The 17,025-nt window shown below is 45.1% G+C and overlaps 1 protein-coding gene across 18 annotated transcripts in view; it reads left to right on the top strand.

Moving 5' to 3' along the window:
- CAMK2G (calcium/calmodulin dependent protein kinase II gamma) overlaps window positions 1-17,025 on the top strand; it is a 119,787-nt gene that overhangs the window by 22,507 nt on the left and 80,255 nt on the right. Inside the window, exon 1 of one of the 18 annotated variants that reach the window (XM_066324053.1) lies at window positions 6,016-6,178. The exons of the other annotated variants lie outside the window; for them this stretch is intronic. Within the exon in view, the coding sequence (XP_066180150.1) occupies window positions 6,067-6,178 (112 nt within the window). The 5' untranslated portion in view covers window positions 6,016-6,066. Of the gene's footprint in view, window positions 1-6,015; window positions 6,179-17,025 lie in introns of those variants that run through there. 18 annotated transcript variants of the gene reach the window in all.

Raw genomic sequence — 17,025 nt, 5'->3', positions numbered from 1 at the left:
TTGTGTGGAGTAGAAAAGTGGTTTTTTACATAATTATTCATCTGGCTATATTTGTATTTTAGTGTGTTGCCACCTCTGCATCATGTGATGTTTTAGTTAGACAGGATATGCATTGCTTTTCAATATGTGAATAATCCTGCTTAAGGAAAGGGGAGGATTGGCAATGATTTTATTGGATTTGAAATACAAAAACCCCTACATTCCTGCTTAGGAGAGGACACAGGGAGACTGCCTGGATGATGGCTGTTCATATGAATAAATAGTAAGGCATTACAGGGAAAGTCTAGAGAAGTGAAAGCTACCTATATCTCTGCCTTGGTGTCCTCCCACTCAGTGCTGCACTCATTTCCCATTTAGTGGGCAATTTTAGTAATTTCCTTTTCAGCTAGGACAGCCTGTCATGCCAGCTAGCACGCTTGGAACAGCTGCACCTCGTATGGGACCACCTTGTCCATCTTCACTGAAGAGGATTTCTCTGGTTGTTCTGCTCTGTTACTGCTCTGTTTGTGCTAAGAACTACAGGTTTTTGTGGTTATAGGTGTTCTGTATATTAGGAGAACTTCCATGCTGTGGGACAAAGTGGACACATTTTAGGACGAAGGAGAGATTTTCGTGTAAAGGGGATGTTTCTTCTCCCACTTCGAGGGCAGCCTTGATTGGTGAAGACAGACCTGATTTCTTTATTCTGTACCCTGGCTGCCAACTCAAGCTAATGGTACCACACCCTTCAGCGTTTTAGTTGAACTTCATCTTCTAAGGAGGCACCATCCTACTCACTGCCATCTGTGTCAGGATCACGTGCTTGAGGCAGTCCTGGATGGACAGACAGGGTCCAGCTCAGTGGAGATTCTTCTGTCTCTTTATCCTCTGGTGCTAAGCAGAAAGGTGTCAGTGTCTGCTCACAGAGGAGCTATAAAGAAAGCATTTCAAACCACTTTGTCCTTGCCTCTAGCAGGTCTTGGGAGGTTCATGTAATTTTTCAGGATATGTTTTATGCTACTGTGTGTGTCCTTTGCAGAACAGAAGAGTTGGAGTGTTTGCCACTGAGCACTCAACCCCTACTTTAGGGACTGTTGTGCCATCTGTGGGAGACAATCACCTTCTTGAAGAGAAAACAGGTTTCTGAAGCTGTTTCTGTGTGGAAATTGGAATCCAGTAGATAGCCAGGGCATGCAGGAGCATTGGCTAGCAGCTTCCTTTAAAATGGAGCTGAGAAAGAGGCTGCATGGTGAGCTGCTGCATCCCCAGTGGAACTGCAAGACTCTTTGACGGGAAGCAGGCCAGAGCATGGAGGAGGTGGCTGGCAGTGGAGCAGGGGGCAGAGCACTGATGGGGCTGTGCAGAGCGCTGCTCTGTAGGTGAGAGGAGAAATTAGTTCTTGGTGCAAAGTGTTTTGTGGCCTGATGGCCAAAGCCACTCACCAGTGCCAACTTTGCGTGCACATTTGGCCAGGTTTTCTTTTCCAGTTCTTGCTCTCTCCTGCTGTACACTGCCACAAGTCCAAAACTTGTGAGTTTGACCTAGAATTGCAAGGATATGCCTCTGCTCTGTTTTCTTAGACTGGTGTGTTTGAAAAGATTGGGATTTCCTTTCTGAAAAATCAAATCAGAGATGATTTCCCTTGGAATTTCTTATCTTCTAATAAGGTGTTAACAGAAGGAAGGGAAAAATAATTCAGCAAACCTGAATACTCTGAGGTAAGCTTGTGCTAGAACTTGGACTTCATTAATTGTCTCTTGCTCTCCTTAGCTTGTCTGTTTTTGAGGTGGAAGCACTGAGCGCCCATGAATCTACTGGGCATAATTTATCTTGACATTCCCATTGTCGAGCATTCCTTGGGATCAGATATCTAATCATGTGTTCTCTCATCACATCAATGACATGGCATCACTGCCAATTTGCATAGACAATGTTAATGTTGCTATTTTTTTTGACTTCTAGGTATTTTGGAACAGAACTAAGTATTCCATTTTGAAAAAGATGTGTTTTGCATACTGGATCTGTATAAGTGTTCTTCCTCTTTCTCTTCATTGGCTTGGTCATTCAGTGCTGCAGTCCAGTGCTTTATGGGCTCCTGGGCTAACTGTTGGCTGATGGGGAAGGAAGGCTCTTACATCTCTGAATCCTTTACTAAGAGGTAATGTCTTTTGCAGTAGCTGCCACTTCTCTTTCTATCTCCCTGTCTAGGACTTGTGAAAAGTATGCAAAAGAGCACAGGGAACAAAGATACAGTTTGTCACAATCTGCCATCACTTCCAGGATGTCTAGAATGTCAATTGGCTAGAGTGCATTGGGATAAATGGCTGGGTGCCACTTCAGAGTGCATTTAAAGTTTGGGTATTAGAGCATAGTTTTTGTGTAGCTGGTATGGAAGAGGAGGCACCAAGAAGTGCCCTCTATTAGAAGCACCTATAGCAAATGGGTATCTCTGGGGCAATATTGCCCTTTTCCTTAAAAGCCTTACTCATAGCTTGTGTGATAAGGTGATAAGGAAGTCATTGAATTTTGGTGTCTGCTGAGGTTTAGTATTCAATTCAGAAAGCCCAGTACCCTCTCTTTTATTTTTTCTTTTTTCTTTTCCTTTTCCCTCCTGTCTGTCTCCATTCTTTCAGAAGTAGCTAATGTCTGGTCAAACCAAGTCAGATTGTTGGACAGGCAGCATCTGTGGAAAAGCAGAGAGTCATACTGGGCCTCAGCCTTTTAGAATGCAGACAATTTTGAGTCTTGGATTGTGTTTCTGTAGAATGGTGTATTCTGTTATGGCTGCAGCTATTAGGCTAAATTAATTGTTGTTCGAAGCATCTGAAAATCCAGCGCCAGAAGTTGTCATAGGAAATGCTGAATGTTCTTTTTGCAGCCAGTGTGAAATGCTAGATCTGTATTTTGTTTGAAGGGTGTTTCAAATTCTTCTTGATGCTTAGTCATGACCTATCTATGTGTTAACATGCATTTTCTAAATAGTAAATGCAGACTTTAACAATGTATGTGCTGAACAGAAGGATCTTTCCTATAACATGAAATATTTGCTAATAAGCTGTCATGTTTTGGGTCACTCTGGTCTGCTGAGGTAGATGATTAGAGCTCATCTAGTAGCTGCTCTTAGAGCTTTGCTAATCAGCATCTTATGAACTGAACCAAGAGCAAATACTTTGTCTTTGGAATGAAATTTCATAAGCTGAGGGATCTCCAAGTCCATTCCAAGCTTACAGTGGTAATGGGACCACTGAATTGCAGTCATAGGCTGGGGAATCACAGAATGAAACTGTGTCTTAAATTGTAGCTGAATCTGAATTCTCCTATTGCGTAACTCAGACACGATGAAGACAGCTTACATGTTTGGAATATGATGGTTCAGCATAAAATCAGAAGAAATGATAAACCTTTTTCTTGGAAGAGGGAATGGTAATAGTTACTGCTCTTTTTAAAGTGTGAGGAGCAGAGGGAAGCAGCATTGCACTGATGAACACAGGAAGATGCAAAATAAAGGTCTAGTGTATTTTTGCCAAAATATGACTCATTGTTTCTCTTGTCCGAATTATATTCCTGGGAGCATCTGATCACCACAGAGTCGCAAACTGATTTTGCCCAGTGGTTCAGACTAAAGGATGCATCTTGTTATCATGAAGGCAGCCGAAAGTTCCTAAGGACAGTCTCTTGTCAGAACAGCTGGATAAAATATGTTTACTCAGCAGGAGGCAGAGAAGACTGGAAGAGCACCTTAGAGCAGCAGACATTTGGTTTTCTATTAGTTATTTCTATAACTATTTTTGCCGTCTTTCACCTCTGATGTCAGAAAGCAAACTGCCCCCAGTCCTCCTATATGAGGACCTGCCTCTTTGATAAACAAAGAAAACTCTTCAAAATCCCCTCTTTTCCTGGTAAAGTGGGTGTTTTCCCTCTCTGGACTGTTCTTATCTTGTCTATCCTGTGCTGCAGCTCAGAGAGGCCAGGACAGGTTTATCTTAGCCCCCAGCAGTGCAGCCTGCCATCAGTGTGAGTCTGGCACAGCGCTTCCTGCCAGCCACGGCTCTCGGTGGTGTCGCCTGGCTCTTCCTTCTGAAACGCCTTCCTCCCACACCTGCCTGGGCAATTTGGTAGCTGCTTTCCCATGTCTTCACTTTCTTTGTTCCTCTGGAGCCATCTCCATGATTTTTCTCTTTGGGTGCAGAATTATGTATAGGCTGTAATAAAGAAGAGCTTCTCATGTAAGCAGTCACTGATGTGCTTTTCTGGATAAATTGCTGTCCCCCCTTAAAGCTTCCATTTCTTTTAGTTGGGAGTCAAGTGTCCTATTTCTATAATATTTGAATAATTCTTGATGTGTGGCTCCATTCTGTTCTTGTAGTGAGGAGCTTTTGCTGTCTCCAGTTTTAACTTTGGATGCTGTAAATGCCTCAGTGCTCTGACCTGGTGGTTTCCTGACCAGCTAGAGCTTGAGAGAGAACTGCTCTATATGCTTATAGACATGAAAGGAGATGCTACTCCTTTCCAGTTCTCCAGTACACTGAATGAATGAGAGGGAGCTGAGTGCAGATTTAGGAGTTGGTACACTCTAGTTTTGGCAGTTCTTGTTCAAGAGCAGTAGGAAACCCGAGGGATATCAGGCAGTGTCTGTTCTCATGGGAGAGGTCCTTGGTTCTGGCTGTAAGCAGCTAACTGTGTAATTGCTTCTTGGGAAATGGCTGTGTTTCACTGGCTGCTGAACAGCCCATCTCTACTGTCTCAACAGCAATGTCCTATTTGCCTTGATACAATCCAGATCACGTGTGATATCCTGGTGTTCTATGCAGGGGGGTTTATTTCTTTCTTTTAGGCACAGGATCTGACTCCTTGCAAATTTCAAATAAATCACTGTGTTCTCACTCTACTTTTTTGATCTCCGGAACTGAGTATTTTTCTTCACTATGTGATGAGATGGTAAAGGTAGATATTCCCTATGTGCCTACAAAAATGATGGCCTCTTTATGAGTGCCAGAAGTTATGAAGGGTGAACATAAGGGGAGCTCTGAACAGTTTTCTCTTACGATGAATCAGAAACTACGGGCAATTCAGTCAGAAGACTAGAACGTCTTATGGTCTGACATGAACTGTATGTGGGCAGTATCTAGGAGTATCACAGCAAAGGGTAGTTGAATTGTCCCCCATAGCAACATGAGCAGTCTCAGCCAGCTGTGCTGCTCCTGAAAGAGGCAGCCTTTCTTCTGGCTGTTCCCTCCTTGCACTAGCACAAATTCTTTATAGAGGTGTGTGGTGAACCAGGTTAATGATGGATCAGTTCAGTTATCCAGTTCAGTGCACTGCTGCCCAAGTGCTTGCGTCAGCGTCAGAAGTAAAGAGGATCCAGGGCCATTAGCAAGAGGCAGGGGAAGGATGTGACTGCAGTGACTGCCAGCTTTGCAACAAGGGGATCTCCTGTACCTGCTGGTGGACAAATCTGCACCACAGACAGTGCCGGAAGAGTGATCTCTTTTTTATCCTAGAGATACTCAAAAAAAAGTCTGGCTTTATCTCAGCTGTGGCCTTTCAGGGGAGGAAGTCGGGGTACACAGCAGTGCTGTAGTGGGATGTTAACTCCTGCAGCTGTGCCACGGAAACCCCCGATTCCAGCTGCTTACCTAAGGAATCAGAGATGCTGTTGTGTCTCTGTGCAGCTGAAATACTGAAATGCTATCTCATGGGTATATGGGCTTTTTTGGAGCAAGTGTGAGGTTGTTTAGGCTAAACACTGTCTCGCTGTGGCGCTGGCTTTGCTGGTGTGCACTAGCCTTTGCTGAAGGAACTCTTCTAATGTGACATCCTGGAATTGCTGTGCCTATGGAATTTATTTATTGGCAGACATGATCCAGACAGAAAGGAAGACCAGCAGTGGTTAGTATCACCTCCAGCAGGGAATTTTAACATGCTGGAAGTGTAGTCTTGATGGTGTTTTCTATCCCCTCAAGCCCCTGTGTCAGGTGGTGAACCTGAAATTTGGGTCTGAGATTGGTCTGATTATCTATTTAAAGCTACTGCATGGTTGAAGAGAATGTCATACAGTCTTAAGATCACTTGAGTGAAGAGATCTCTATGCAGTGTCTCCTTTGTCTCTGTGGGAAGTCCTTTCATACAATTCAAGAGCTGGGCTCCAGGAGTGGGAGCGGTTATCTACGTGATCCCTCGCAGTGTCATTGCCCACACGGTGAGTCACTGGTAATGCCTGAGTTCTTATTTTTAGTCCTGTTGCTGCCATCGCGCTGAAACCATTGGCCGGTAAGAGACTTAAGCAAGGAGATAAACATGTTAATCTCCCTAGACCTTCCCCCTCAGCTGCTGCCTCTCTGCCTTTGTGCATCTCAAGATGTAGCCTTTCCTGGACCACTGGGCAGAATGATGTCCCCTGTGTACCCTGGTGGGATGTCACTCAAACCTTTGCACGACTAAGCGCTGGAGCTGGGAGGAATGCCTTCTGTGCACGTGGGTTTCCATGTGCAGGCAGGGCAGTGTGCTTTGTCAGCAAAGCAAGCTGGGCAGGTTGTCACTGTTCACTCATGCACCTTTGCCATCAGGGCTTTACAGGAAGCATCCACTCTTTCCTCAGGTCCTGTCACCCGGGTTCCTTTCCTTCAGTTCCCTGGGGAAGAGCTCTGAAACAAACTTAACAGGATTCTTTTGTATAAGCTTGCTGTAACAATTAAGCAAGTCTGACCCTTTTGGTGAGTTTTTAAAGTATCCTGTTGAATTCTTGGGCAAGGCCGCTGGTCTCTGATATATTATTTTATTCTAATAACTATTTTTGCATTTATTCTTAGGCTTCCTATTTTACTTGTTTTCTTGACATGGCAACATAGAAGATATGGGAGTAATAGTGAATGCTCCTTTGCCCAGTAGTGGGCTGGTAATGATGCGGACTGAATAGAGTGTTTCCTTCTGCCCTGTCCTTTTGCTATCTTTCCTAGATACTTCTGATCCTGCAAAATTAACTAGTTTGCAGATCCCTAGGGTTCCAGCTAGTTGTTTTCTGTGGTTAATTTTGTTAGCATGTGTGTCTCCAACTTTGAGGACTCTTAAGCAGATTTACACTGTGTGAATTTTAAGGGAAGAAAGGAGTGTGTTCCGCTGTTCTGTGGTTTTGTTAGCAGGGTTGATTGTTTTCTTAAATTATGTTTTTGAGGGTTTTGCTTGGTGAAGAGAAATTAAGGAAATGCTATCAGCTGGTGGGGACTTGCTCTTGTTCCAGCAATAACCTGAGCCCTTGTGGATCTCATTGTTCCAGAAGTCCCAAAACACACATCCATAGCTAGTAGCACTGTGTGTTTACGGGTGATCTGCTTCTCAGTTTCTTTGGCTCAGTGGCCTCGGGTAGCCAGCTGTAGCTGGTAATTTGAGTATGGCTCAGACTGCTGAGCTCCTGGCTGGTGGGACAACAAGCACATGCTTAACTGGGATGGAGTTCAGTCCTGTTGATGATGGCTCAGTTGGTGTCATTCTTCTGACCTTCCTGGACCAAAGCCTCTTTCAGTTCTGTACCCTCATTTTTGTTCCTGTCCATGTGCCTTTGAGGGTGGCCCAATCTTTTTAAAACTCAGAATGATAATTTTGAAAACCTCTTTTTCTTTCTGATGCCTACCTTTTGAAGGGAAAAGAATGAAGTGCTGGGTGATTGAGGTCTGCCTTTGTTTGTTTGTTTGTTTGTTTGCAATCTCTTTTGACTGTCAGACCTGGGAGAACATTAACTCAACCTGAGAATGGCACACTCAAGTGTAGAGTTGAGCTATGGGTTGAACAGTAATTACCAGTGCTGTCTCGTCCTGCTGGGTGATGTGATGTAAAAAGGCAAGTGAGGGGACTGATCACAGTTTTGAATGAGGAAGTAGTGCTGCCAGCATGCTGAGGTGGGGGACAAGTCCTGTGTGTGACTGAACTCACCTGCAACTTTTCTGGAGGCTACTCATTGCACTGAAAATTAAATTGACTGTGGACAGTGGAGTTGTGAGAGAGGAAGTTTGATCACTTCACCCACATGAGCTATGAGTTTCTAGAGCTGATCTTCATGTGTTTTTGATGTGTTTTTCTGTTATTATTTGTATCTATTTATACAATTATTATTATTGTAAATTTTTTTAATGTGCTCAGTGTTTGAGAGTGAAAATGCGCATGACTGGATAAGCAAAGCATAATTACTGATATCTCACTGTTTCTATTTTCTCCCCCTCTGTCCTCTCTCTATTCCTTTTACTGGGCTCGTGGTCTAAGCACAGTTACTAAACATCTGAAGCTGATGAAGAGAGAGCTGAGTCTCTGCTGGTAGTGTAGCAGAAGGTGTGACTGCAGCATGAAGGACATAGTTCACTAACTTTATTCTCAGTGGTGCAGAGATAATAGCATTGAAGTCCCAGTGATGTGGGTTTCAGAGGAGGCTAGCAGCTTAGGCACATATGTAAGTCCCCAGCAGGCCTGTACAATTTGTGTTCAAGTCTGTGAATCCCACTATTACTACTCCTGCTAGCGAGGTGTAGTGCTAACATGGATATGTCTGTTCATGCTGCGATTAAACCTTTGATTGCGGAGTAGACATCTCCATAAAGATTTGAGCTCTTTTGCAAGGACAGAAGGTGCCCAGCAGGAACAATATCAGAAGCTGAGTGTCTGTCTCCTGCTCATGAGTGCCAGTTCCAGAGGAAATTGTCATGCAGTTTGCTTATCACTTCAGTTTTACACCATCTCTCTCTTTCCACTGCTATACTTTTAAAGTGAAGGTCTGGGCTTCTCAGAGGACAGCTGCTCATGATATCCCTTTGCACAGGCTCTTATTCACTAAAGCCCAGCCTCCTGGAACTTTTCCTCTCTCTAAACCTATGGAGAAAAATCTGTGTGATCACTGGAGCCCTTATAGGCAACAGCTTGTCTGTGATGCTGGATTCATCATCATCAGATCCCAGGGATGGCTGATTTCTGTCCCCTTAGTTGGGGTGAGGAGGCAGATGGATGGAAGACAGTTTGAGAGCCATCCATCTGTCCATTCGTGGCAGAGAAGCAAAGAGAGGGCTCTAGAAAGCCAAAGGATTTTGATAGCCAGTGTCAGAGCTAGCTGTGGTGTGTTAAGGATGCTGGTGTTTTTAATGTCCTGGAGGTCAGGAAAGTTTGTACTATGGCTGTAGTGTGCATGTGGAATTACCATGACTCTTTTTCACATTTCATAAGCCATTAAGGAGGAAAAAAACCAGGAAAGCAACCACAAAGCCTAGTAACCCATGTGTGCTGTAGCATATCTTGCTTTGCTTCTCCACACACCTTTCCTGCCAAAGGAATGAAAATGCAGCCATGGGAACTCTTAGCTATGTTGGTGTCTAAGTTTCAGCAGTGGGATTGTTTGTTTGTGGTTTATCTCTGGGATTTTGGTTTGAAGAGGCGTTGATTTTTGTTACTTGTTTGTTTTTTTCTTTCCCTCCCTCCAAAGCTCCAGAGAAAACTGTGTTCTTGGAAAGGTGACTCAACTCTGCCCTGTGGATGTGTTAGCCCTGCAGCTCCCAAGGGCAGATGCCTCGAGCACTGCAGAAAATAGGGAAGAACTGTGGGCATGTCGAGGCTGAGACCAAGATCACCTGATTCTTGAAATCAAAATAAGAGATATCTCCTGCTTCCCTGTGTGCTCTGGGTGATCTTCAGATCTGGTGACAGGGTCTGAAAATTTCATTGTTCTGGAGCTTGGCTCTTGACACAAAGTTCACCAGCAGTATTGATTGTGATCATTGCAGTCATGGCCATGCAGCAGTTACCCTCTTGTCCCTGCCAGAGACCTTTCCCTGCCACCTGGTCCTGTGTCTGCTATATCCTTCCTCCAATTTGCCAAGCAATTTTCAGAATCTGTCCTCCTGTTCACTTGGAATCTCCCCAGCTGTAGATCTGTCAAGATCCTGTTCTGAATCAAGGGTGTTTCCCCACTCTAGATATCACTGTGGATTCATGGATTTATTCAGGGCTGCTGTTAGCATCTCAGACTCTGTGAAGCAGGAAGTGGACAATGGAGGTCATTTATCATTGCTGGATTGGATGCAGCTTTTCCGTGTCCATAAGTGTGGTCAAGTAATCACTGTGAAAATCCTTGCTGACCTGTTCTTCAGGACTTGTGCAGCTGCTTTTTCTAGATTAGACAGAGACTCACACAGGAGGAGGAGACAGCTTGTGAGCAAACTGATGGCTCAGCCACCTTCTGTTACTCCTTTGCAGTAGACTCAGCTACATTTGACGGGCTGCTTCTGCTGGGCACTAGAGTGAAATCCTGTCCCTCATGGTGCAGTTCCCTCCCCCACTTACTCCTCCCCAGGCAGACATCCACAGATGCTCTGTGCTGGCCGTGCCATGGACTGCCTCTCTGAGCATTCAGTTTTTCAGTGTTCCTGCTGCCCCTCAGTTGGACACAACTCTGGATACACTGCCTGTGTTGTCCTTCTTTGTTGTGCTTCACAACTAGCGCTGTGCTCTGAACCTCAGTTGTAGTGATGCAGGGAGCTGCTGTCTCTGTTCCCGTGAAGCTCTGTAGCAGGAGATGAGAATTATCATCCAGCTTCTGAATGAGGGTACAGCCAGAAGGGAATTAGCCTCTGACGTATGGTTGAAGGGACACTGAACGCACATCACTGGTGGCATGTGGGCATAGGTTAAGAAGGTCAGGATAGCAAAGCAACATCTGTGTAATCCCTCTGCTGTTTTGTGTGAAGATGAATGAGTGGCTGGGCAGGGGAAGGAGGCATCAAAATCACTGTTTGCAGGGCAGACTAGAGTGTGGTTACAGGTTTGATTTTTGTGGGTTTTTTTAAACAGGAATGAACAGGGCTCTAGTATAGTAGCAGTAAAACATGCACTGAGCTGGCAGCCCTCTTCACAGGAATTTGAGAACTTCCTAGAATTGCTCATATGAACTGGAGGCAGATTCCCCACAGCTCAGAAACTCTTGAAGAGTTGATAACAGCTCAGCATTTGAAGGGACAGCATACTTGCTCTGTGACTGCGCTTGCATTCCTCAGCCTGCCTGACCCACCAGCCCTCTGGAATGCAAACCTTTTTGCTGCAGGTGCTGGTGGAAGCACAGCAGCAGCATTTCCTTGGTGCTCCCTTCATACTGAAGGGCAGGTCCTTCGTGCTGCAGCCTTCCCTGTTGGCTGTAGCCAGCACAGAACAAGGAGGTGTGTGGGAAGAGATGATTCCTGTCTGGCTGCTGGGGATGAGGTGTGCTCAGAAAGTTGGAGCAGGTACAGAAGCCATGCAGAAGCACAGTGGAGTCCTGACACTTCAAACTGCCCTGGCTAGGGGGAAGTCTCTGTGTATTTTAGGCTTTCTGCAGCATGCTGCAACTTTAGGGAGGAAAAGAGGAGTGGTTTTCAAAACCTCTGAATTGCTTGCCTTGCACTCTTCCTTTGAGGATGAGCTTTCATGAGAACAGTGACAGCTACTAGAGAAGCTGCAGCCTCAGGATTTTCCTGCATCCTCCTCCCAGCAGAGCTGGCGGTGCTGTTTTGATGTATGTTTAATAGAGCCTTGAGACGGTGTGGGCCAATGCCAATAGGAAGGATCCATCTCCCAGCTGCGTCTTCCTAGTCGGTGTCTGTCAGAGAGCAGAAGGCAGTGCCTAGGTGGAGGGATATGGAGAGCTTGTACCATTATGAGCATTTCCTAGAGGAAAAGTGCAGCAGCTGCACTTTGGGGCATGGAGGCCTTGTCTCCCATGGAAGCTGGGAAGATAGAGCCCTCCTCAGCTTCCTTTGGAAAAAAAACAGTGGATGACTAATGCACTCTTTGTAAATACAACTTATCCTATCAGTCCTATCAGTGACTAATGAAGGCTTTTTTCTCCCTTCCTCTCCTGTCTCACTAATATAAATGCAATTGCTCAGAGCTCTCTTTCCTCTTGTTTTATTTTATTCTTATCAGTGGTGTAGCAGGTGATGCAGGTCTTTTACAAAAGGCAGCTTATTGCCCCTTTTTTTCATGTGAAACTTAATTCTAGATGGTAATTTGTGTATTAATTTTTTAATGGGGGTCGTGGTGCACTCCTAAAGTGATTTTCTGTTCCATATGCTGATCTTTGTTTCTCATACTGGAACCTGTGTCATGTGTACGATGCAGGAGAATCAATGCTTGGTTTAATTTTTTTGGTTAGACGTGTGACCATGCAGTTAGTCCTGTACAGTTGGACTGTGCTCGGATACTTGCTCCTGATTGCACACCAAATCCTTGTGAAGGGGCATCCTATTTTCTTCCTGGCATTCTGCTAACAGACAGCTGCCAGCCTGCAGGTTAGGAAGCCTGGAGGCTTGCTAAAAGCTCTTGGAGAAAGCTCACTGTGCTAGTGCCACGCTGTCTGGCCCTTGCAGATACACACAGTATGCTAACAAGCTACCCTAAAGAACCAGAAACAATATTCACCAAGATGTCTGGGGACGTACCACTCCTGTGGTAAGTGCATTATTAAAAAGAAGGACTTGTAATTCAATAGAAAGCTTAGTTTTAGGTGGAAATGGTAAATCTAATAGAAAAATTGCACACAGAAGTTCTCTGAACCTTGCTCTGAATTGTCTCTGTGGTCTCAAACGTTATTCATCATCGGAGACAGATCTGCAAGGGACTTGAACAATAATGTTCTTGAGTGCTGTCTTGGATTTGGCAAGCAGATTCCATAAAAGCCTATCTGACCTTCTCACATTGACCTTTTCTGAAAAGAAATCTAGAAAACTGCTTGTAACTTGGGTCAGGTTGTTTTGCACTCAGATATATTTCTATTTTCAATGCAGCAAGGACAGGAAAAGATTAATGCTGTCAAATACTGTCCTTCCAGTTCTGCCTTGTGAACCTTCTGGAGAGAGCAAAGAGCAGTACTTGGTAAGACCATGCATCTTACTTTGAGGAGGCCATCAAATGCATATTCTTCCCTCCTGCTCTGTGCAAACCAGCCTGTGTAACATTCCTCTGGCAGTTCTGTGTTGCTAAAGCAGTAGTTTACGTGTCACTGCAATGTTACAGAGGAGAATTTTTCAGAATATCTTTTTCCTTTTTTTATTTTTCATCCTTTGTCAGGCAGGATGATGCCTCACTTTCTCCCTGTTTTGCTCTGCAGCTCCCATCCTGCCCTTCCCTTTGCCAGATCGTGACTTGTTCTCTTTGGTTGCTCTCTCTGCCTGTCCTGGTATGACACCAAGTCTTCACTGCAGCCTTTCCCCACCCCCTCTTTATATCCAGCTTACAAGTGACCTAAGTTGCTGCTCCTGTGGCAGGGTAGCTGCTGGCCCTGCGCTTGTACTCGCAGGTCTCTGGGGCGCTTGTGGCAGTGAATCACAGGATCACCGAATATCGTGAGCTGAGAGGGACCCACAAGGATCATTGAAGTCCGGCTCCTGGGACTGAACAGGACCATCCCCAAGAGTCTCACCAGGTGCCTGAGAGCATTGTCCAAACACTCCTTGAACTCTGTCAGGCTGGTGCTGTGACCACTTCTCTGGGGAACCTGTTCCAGGGTCCAACCACCTGCTGGGTGCAGAACCTTTTCTTATCCAACATAAACCTCCCCTCAGCTTCAGGTGATTTCCTTAGGTCCTGTCACTGGTCACCGGTGAAGAAAGATTGGTACCTGCCCCTTTGCTCCTGCTCACAAGGAAGTTATAGGTTGCAATGAGGTCTCTCCTCCGCCTGCTCTTCTCCAGGCTGAACAGACCGAGTCACCTCAGCCACTCCTCATAAGCCTTCCCCTCGAGGCCCTTTGCCATCTTCCTAGTGCTTCTGTGGATGCTCTTTTTATGTTTCTTATACTGAGGTGCCCAAAACTGCCCCGAGCACTCGAGGTGAGGTAGCCCCAGTGCAGAGCAGGGCAGGACAATCCCCTCCCTTGCCTGGCTGGTGATGCTGTCCCTGAGGCCCCCCAGGACATGCCTGGCTCTCCTGGCTGTCCCTGAGGCCCCCCAGGACATGCCTGGCTCTCCTGGCTGTCCCTGAGGCCCCCCAGGACATGCCTGGCTCTCCTGGCTGTCCCCGAGGCCCCCCAGGACATGCCTGGCTCTCCTGGCTGTCCCTGAGGCCCCCCAGGACATGCCTGGCTCTCCTGGCTGTCCCCGAGGCCCCCCAGGACATGCCTGGCTCTCCTGGCTGTCCCCGAGGCCCCCCAGGACATGCCTGGCTCTCCTGGCTGTCCCCGAGGCCCCCCAGGACATGCCTGGCTCTCCTGGCTGCCAGGGCACTGCTGCCTCGTGTTCGACTCGGTTTGACCAGGACCCTCAGATCTCTTCCTGCGGGGTGGCTCTCCAGCATCTGTACACATCATTGCCCAGTCTGTACACACAAGTGGAGATAGCCACGTGCTATGGTCCTGCCTGGCTTGCAGAGGTCTACAGCAGTGGCCCTCAGCTGTCTTTTGGGGACTTTCTAAATTAAGATTAATGTGAAGTTATTTCCTGACTTTGCTATAAAGAGCCAAAGTATGCATTTTCTTCTATAGGCCTTTTGAGTTTGTTGTTTGTATTTCAGAATGAAAAATAGTTTTATTTATAAGCACGAATCTATTGGTTAAAATGTGAAGTAAGGAAAGAGTCCACAATTATGGTGAGATGGAAGGAAAATAAGAGGGGAAACTTGAACTTCAAAAGCAAGAAATCTGTGCTGGAATCACACATTGATTCAAACTCTGGTCACAAAATGGAGGCAAATTTGCCATTTAAAAGGTAGCATAATGGCTGGTAGCAGCAAGCTGTTTCTCATAAGAAATGTTTCTTTCTCCAAAGAGCATGGACCCCGACTCTATCCCGCACAGGTTCAACAATCCCAGTGACTTCCTGCTTTCACAGACCTTTTGTCTCTGAGTTCTTGGTCTCCTTGACAGCTCAGTGAGCAGTCTCTTGCCTTAGGCTTCAGAGTTAGGCTAAAGAAATGCCAGTCTTAAATAAGACAAAGTGTGATTGATTGCACAGGCAGGACCTGAGCCAGTTGATATCAATCTGCCTCTGTCACAGATGTATAAGCAGTGGGGCACGTGACGTATGTTCTGTGCTCAGGAGCCAGATGCTTAGGGAAGTTAAGCAGAGATTACTTTAGAGTGGTATTGGATGGACCAAGCTGACCGATAGAAGGAAATAAAGAAGTCTTCCCAGGTCTCCAAGTCCACTAGTTGATTTGTCCTTTGCTGTATTTTTACATGAGCTCAGTATAATGGGAAGATGTTTTCCATTGCCTCTCCATAGTTCATTTGGTCCCTGGACTGTTTTATTCTAAAGCAGGGATTTGCTGTTTTAGGATACCTTTGCTAGAGCTGGGTGGAAGACAGAACTTTTTAAGGCACGACGTCTTTGCATTTTCAGGAGACTTTAGTAGCCTCATGAATACATCATTATCTTGGGCTAGTTTTTTGGCACATTGGCATGACTAGCCAGATGTTTTCTTGAAACAGGCAGCAGCACTGGGTGCTTCAGAAGAACCAGTGCACTGGAGCACCCAGCTGGAGACTGGACAGAGTGCTTGTGACTAGTGTAAGTCAGCTTGCTTTGCCTGTCTTAGGGTACAGTAGGCAGCACTTTGAGTCTTCACAAAGTTCTCCTGCTGTTTCTCAGTGTGCACTGTGTTGGTCTGAAGGCTGTAGAAATGATGTCTCTTCCCTCTTCACTTTTTAGTAATGCAGTAAAGGAGCTCAGATATACTTGTTTTGGCTGCAATTTCATTAGAGAAACATGACATAAAAGCTTTCAAGCAATTCCACCTGCATAGGGAGCTGTATAAAGACTGCACAAGTAGTTTAATCCGTTGACCTTTTGCGAGTATTTAGTTATATCAGTGACCCTTTATGAAGGTACATGTACGTGTACTTGGTAGGATTTGTTGTTAACGTGCTCTGGGTTGAGGCAGGTGCCCTGTCAGCACTTCAGCACTTTACTTGCTGCCTTGTGCTGCTCTCTCTTCATATATGCCTTGCTTTTAACCATGTGTAGCAACACTGCAATTCTCCCATCATGTGTTAAAAATTACAGGCCAGGAAGTTTTACAGGTGCATCTAATATGATGGGTGGGTTTTTTTTTTTTTTTTTTTTTTTTTTTTTTTTTTTTTTTTTTTTTGTGGGTTTCTTTGTGTTTGTTTTTGGTTTTGCTTTGGTAGGGAGTGGGAAAATCACTGTAAGATATATTGTCAGGCCAGAGGCGATGATGGATTACATGAAGGATAAGCTATTCTTTTATTTCCTTGAATTCTCTGAAATACTTGTGATAATGATTTGGAGGAGACAGCAGTGCAATCTTGGTAAGTTTTAACTGTGAGTACAACTGTGTTTTGCCCAGGGTTTAATTTGTTCTGTAATTTCATGACCAAGAGTCATGAGGGAAGTTTTCAGGACTGTGTGACATAGAAAGTAGAATTTAGGAAATTGCAAAATGTAACATCATTAGGCTGAAACTTGGAGTTTGTGGCCTGACCTTTTCTTCTTGGTATGAATATCAGCTAGACAGCTTCTGTTTCTGAAATCCTTAGCATGCACTGTACACCAGTGTTGTAGATGCAGCTAATTGAGACTCTGTTCCTTTGAGGTTCTTTCCCTTTCCTTGCCCTGTTTCTTCTGGTGTATTTGTACACTTGGGAAACCAGGGTAAAGAAATCTGTCACATTCTCAAGGGATGAGGACAGTTAAAACTTCAATAGCTCTCCCACAGGGATTGCATTGGGCACTGGACTTACTTAAACTCCTTCATTCTTAAAACAATTAATGACTTGACTGCAGGATTTGCAGCTCAGTATTACAGCTTTTGAGGCTTTGTTTTACAGAGATCTAGCTAGCTGGAGTGTCTGTTTTAGACCAGTTCCCTGTCCTTGGTGCATCTGTAGTGGAGATGTTACACGTGGTATAGACTTGATACGATTTGCTCTTAATTCTGATGCATTTTGTTCTTTGGGTAATTCTGCCTTCAGCCTAAACTTCTAGATCAAGGTAAGGCAGTTCTGATGTGATCTGCCAGGACTTGTTGCTCAGATGGTACAAATGAGCAGCCTCTGCTGTAAACAAATTAATGCCAGTGCAGAGATTC

Source organism: Sylvia atricapilla, chromosome 8, assembly GCF_009819655.1.
Source record: "Sylvia atricapilla isolate bSylAtr1 chromosome 8, bSylAtr1.pri, whole genome shotgun sequence".
Taxonomy (NCBI): Eukaryota; Metazoa; Chordata; class Aves; order Passeriformes; family Sylviidae; genus Sylvia; species Sylvia atricapilla.
The sequence above is the reverse complement of the archived record's forward strand: the minus strand, read 5'-3'. Positions and strand labels throughout refer to the sequence as shown.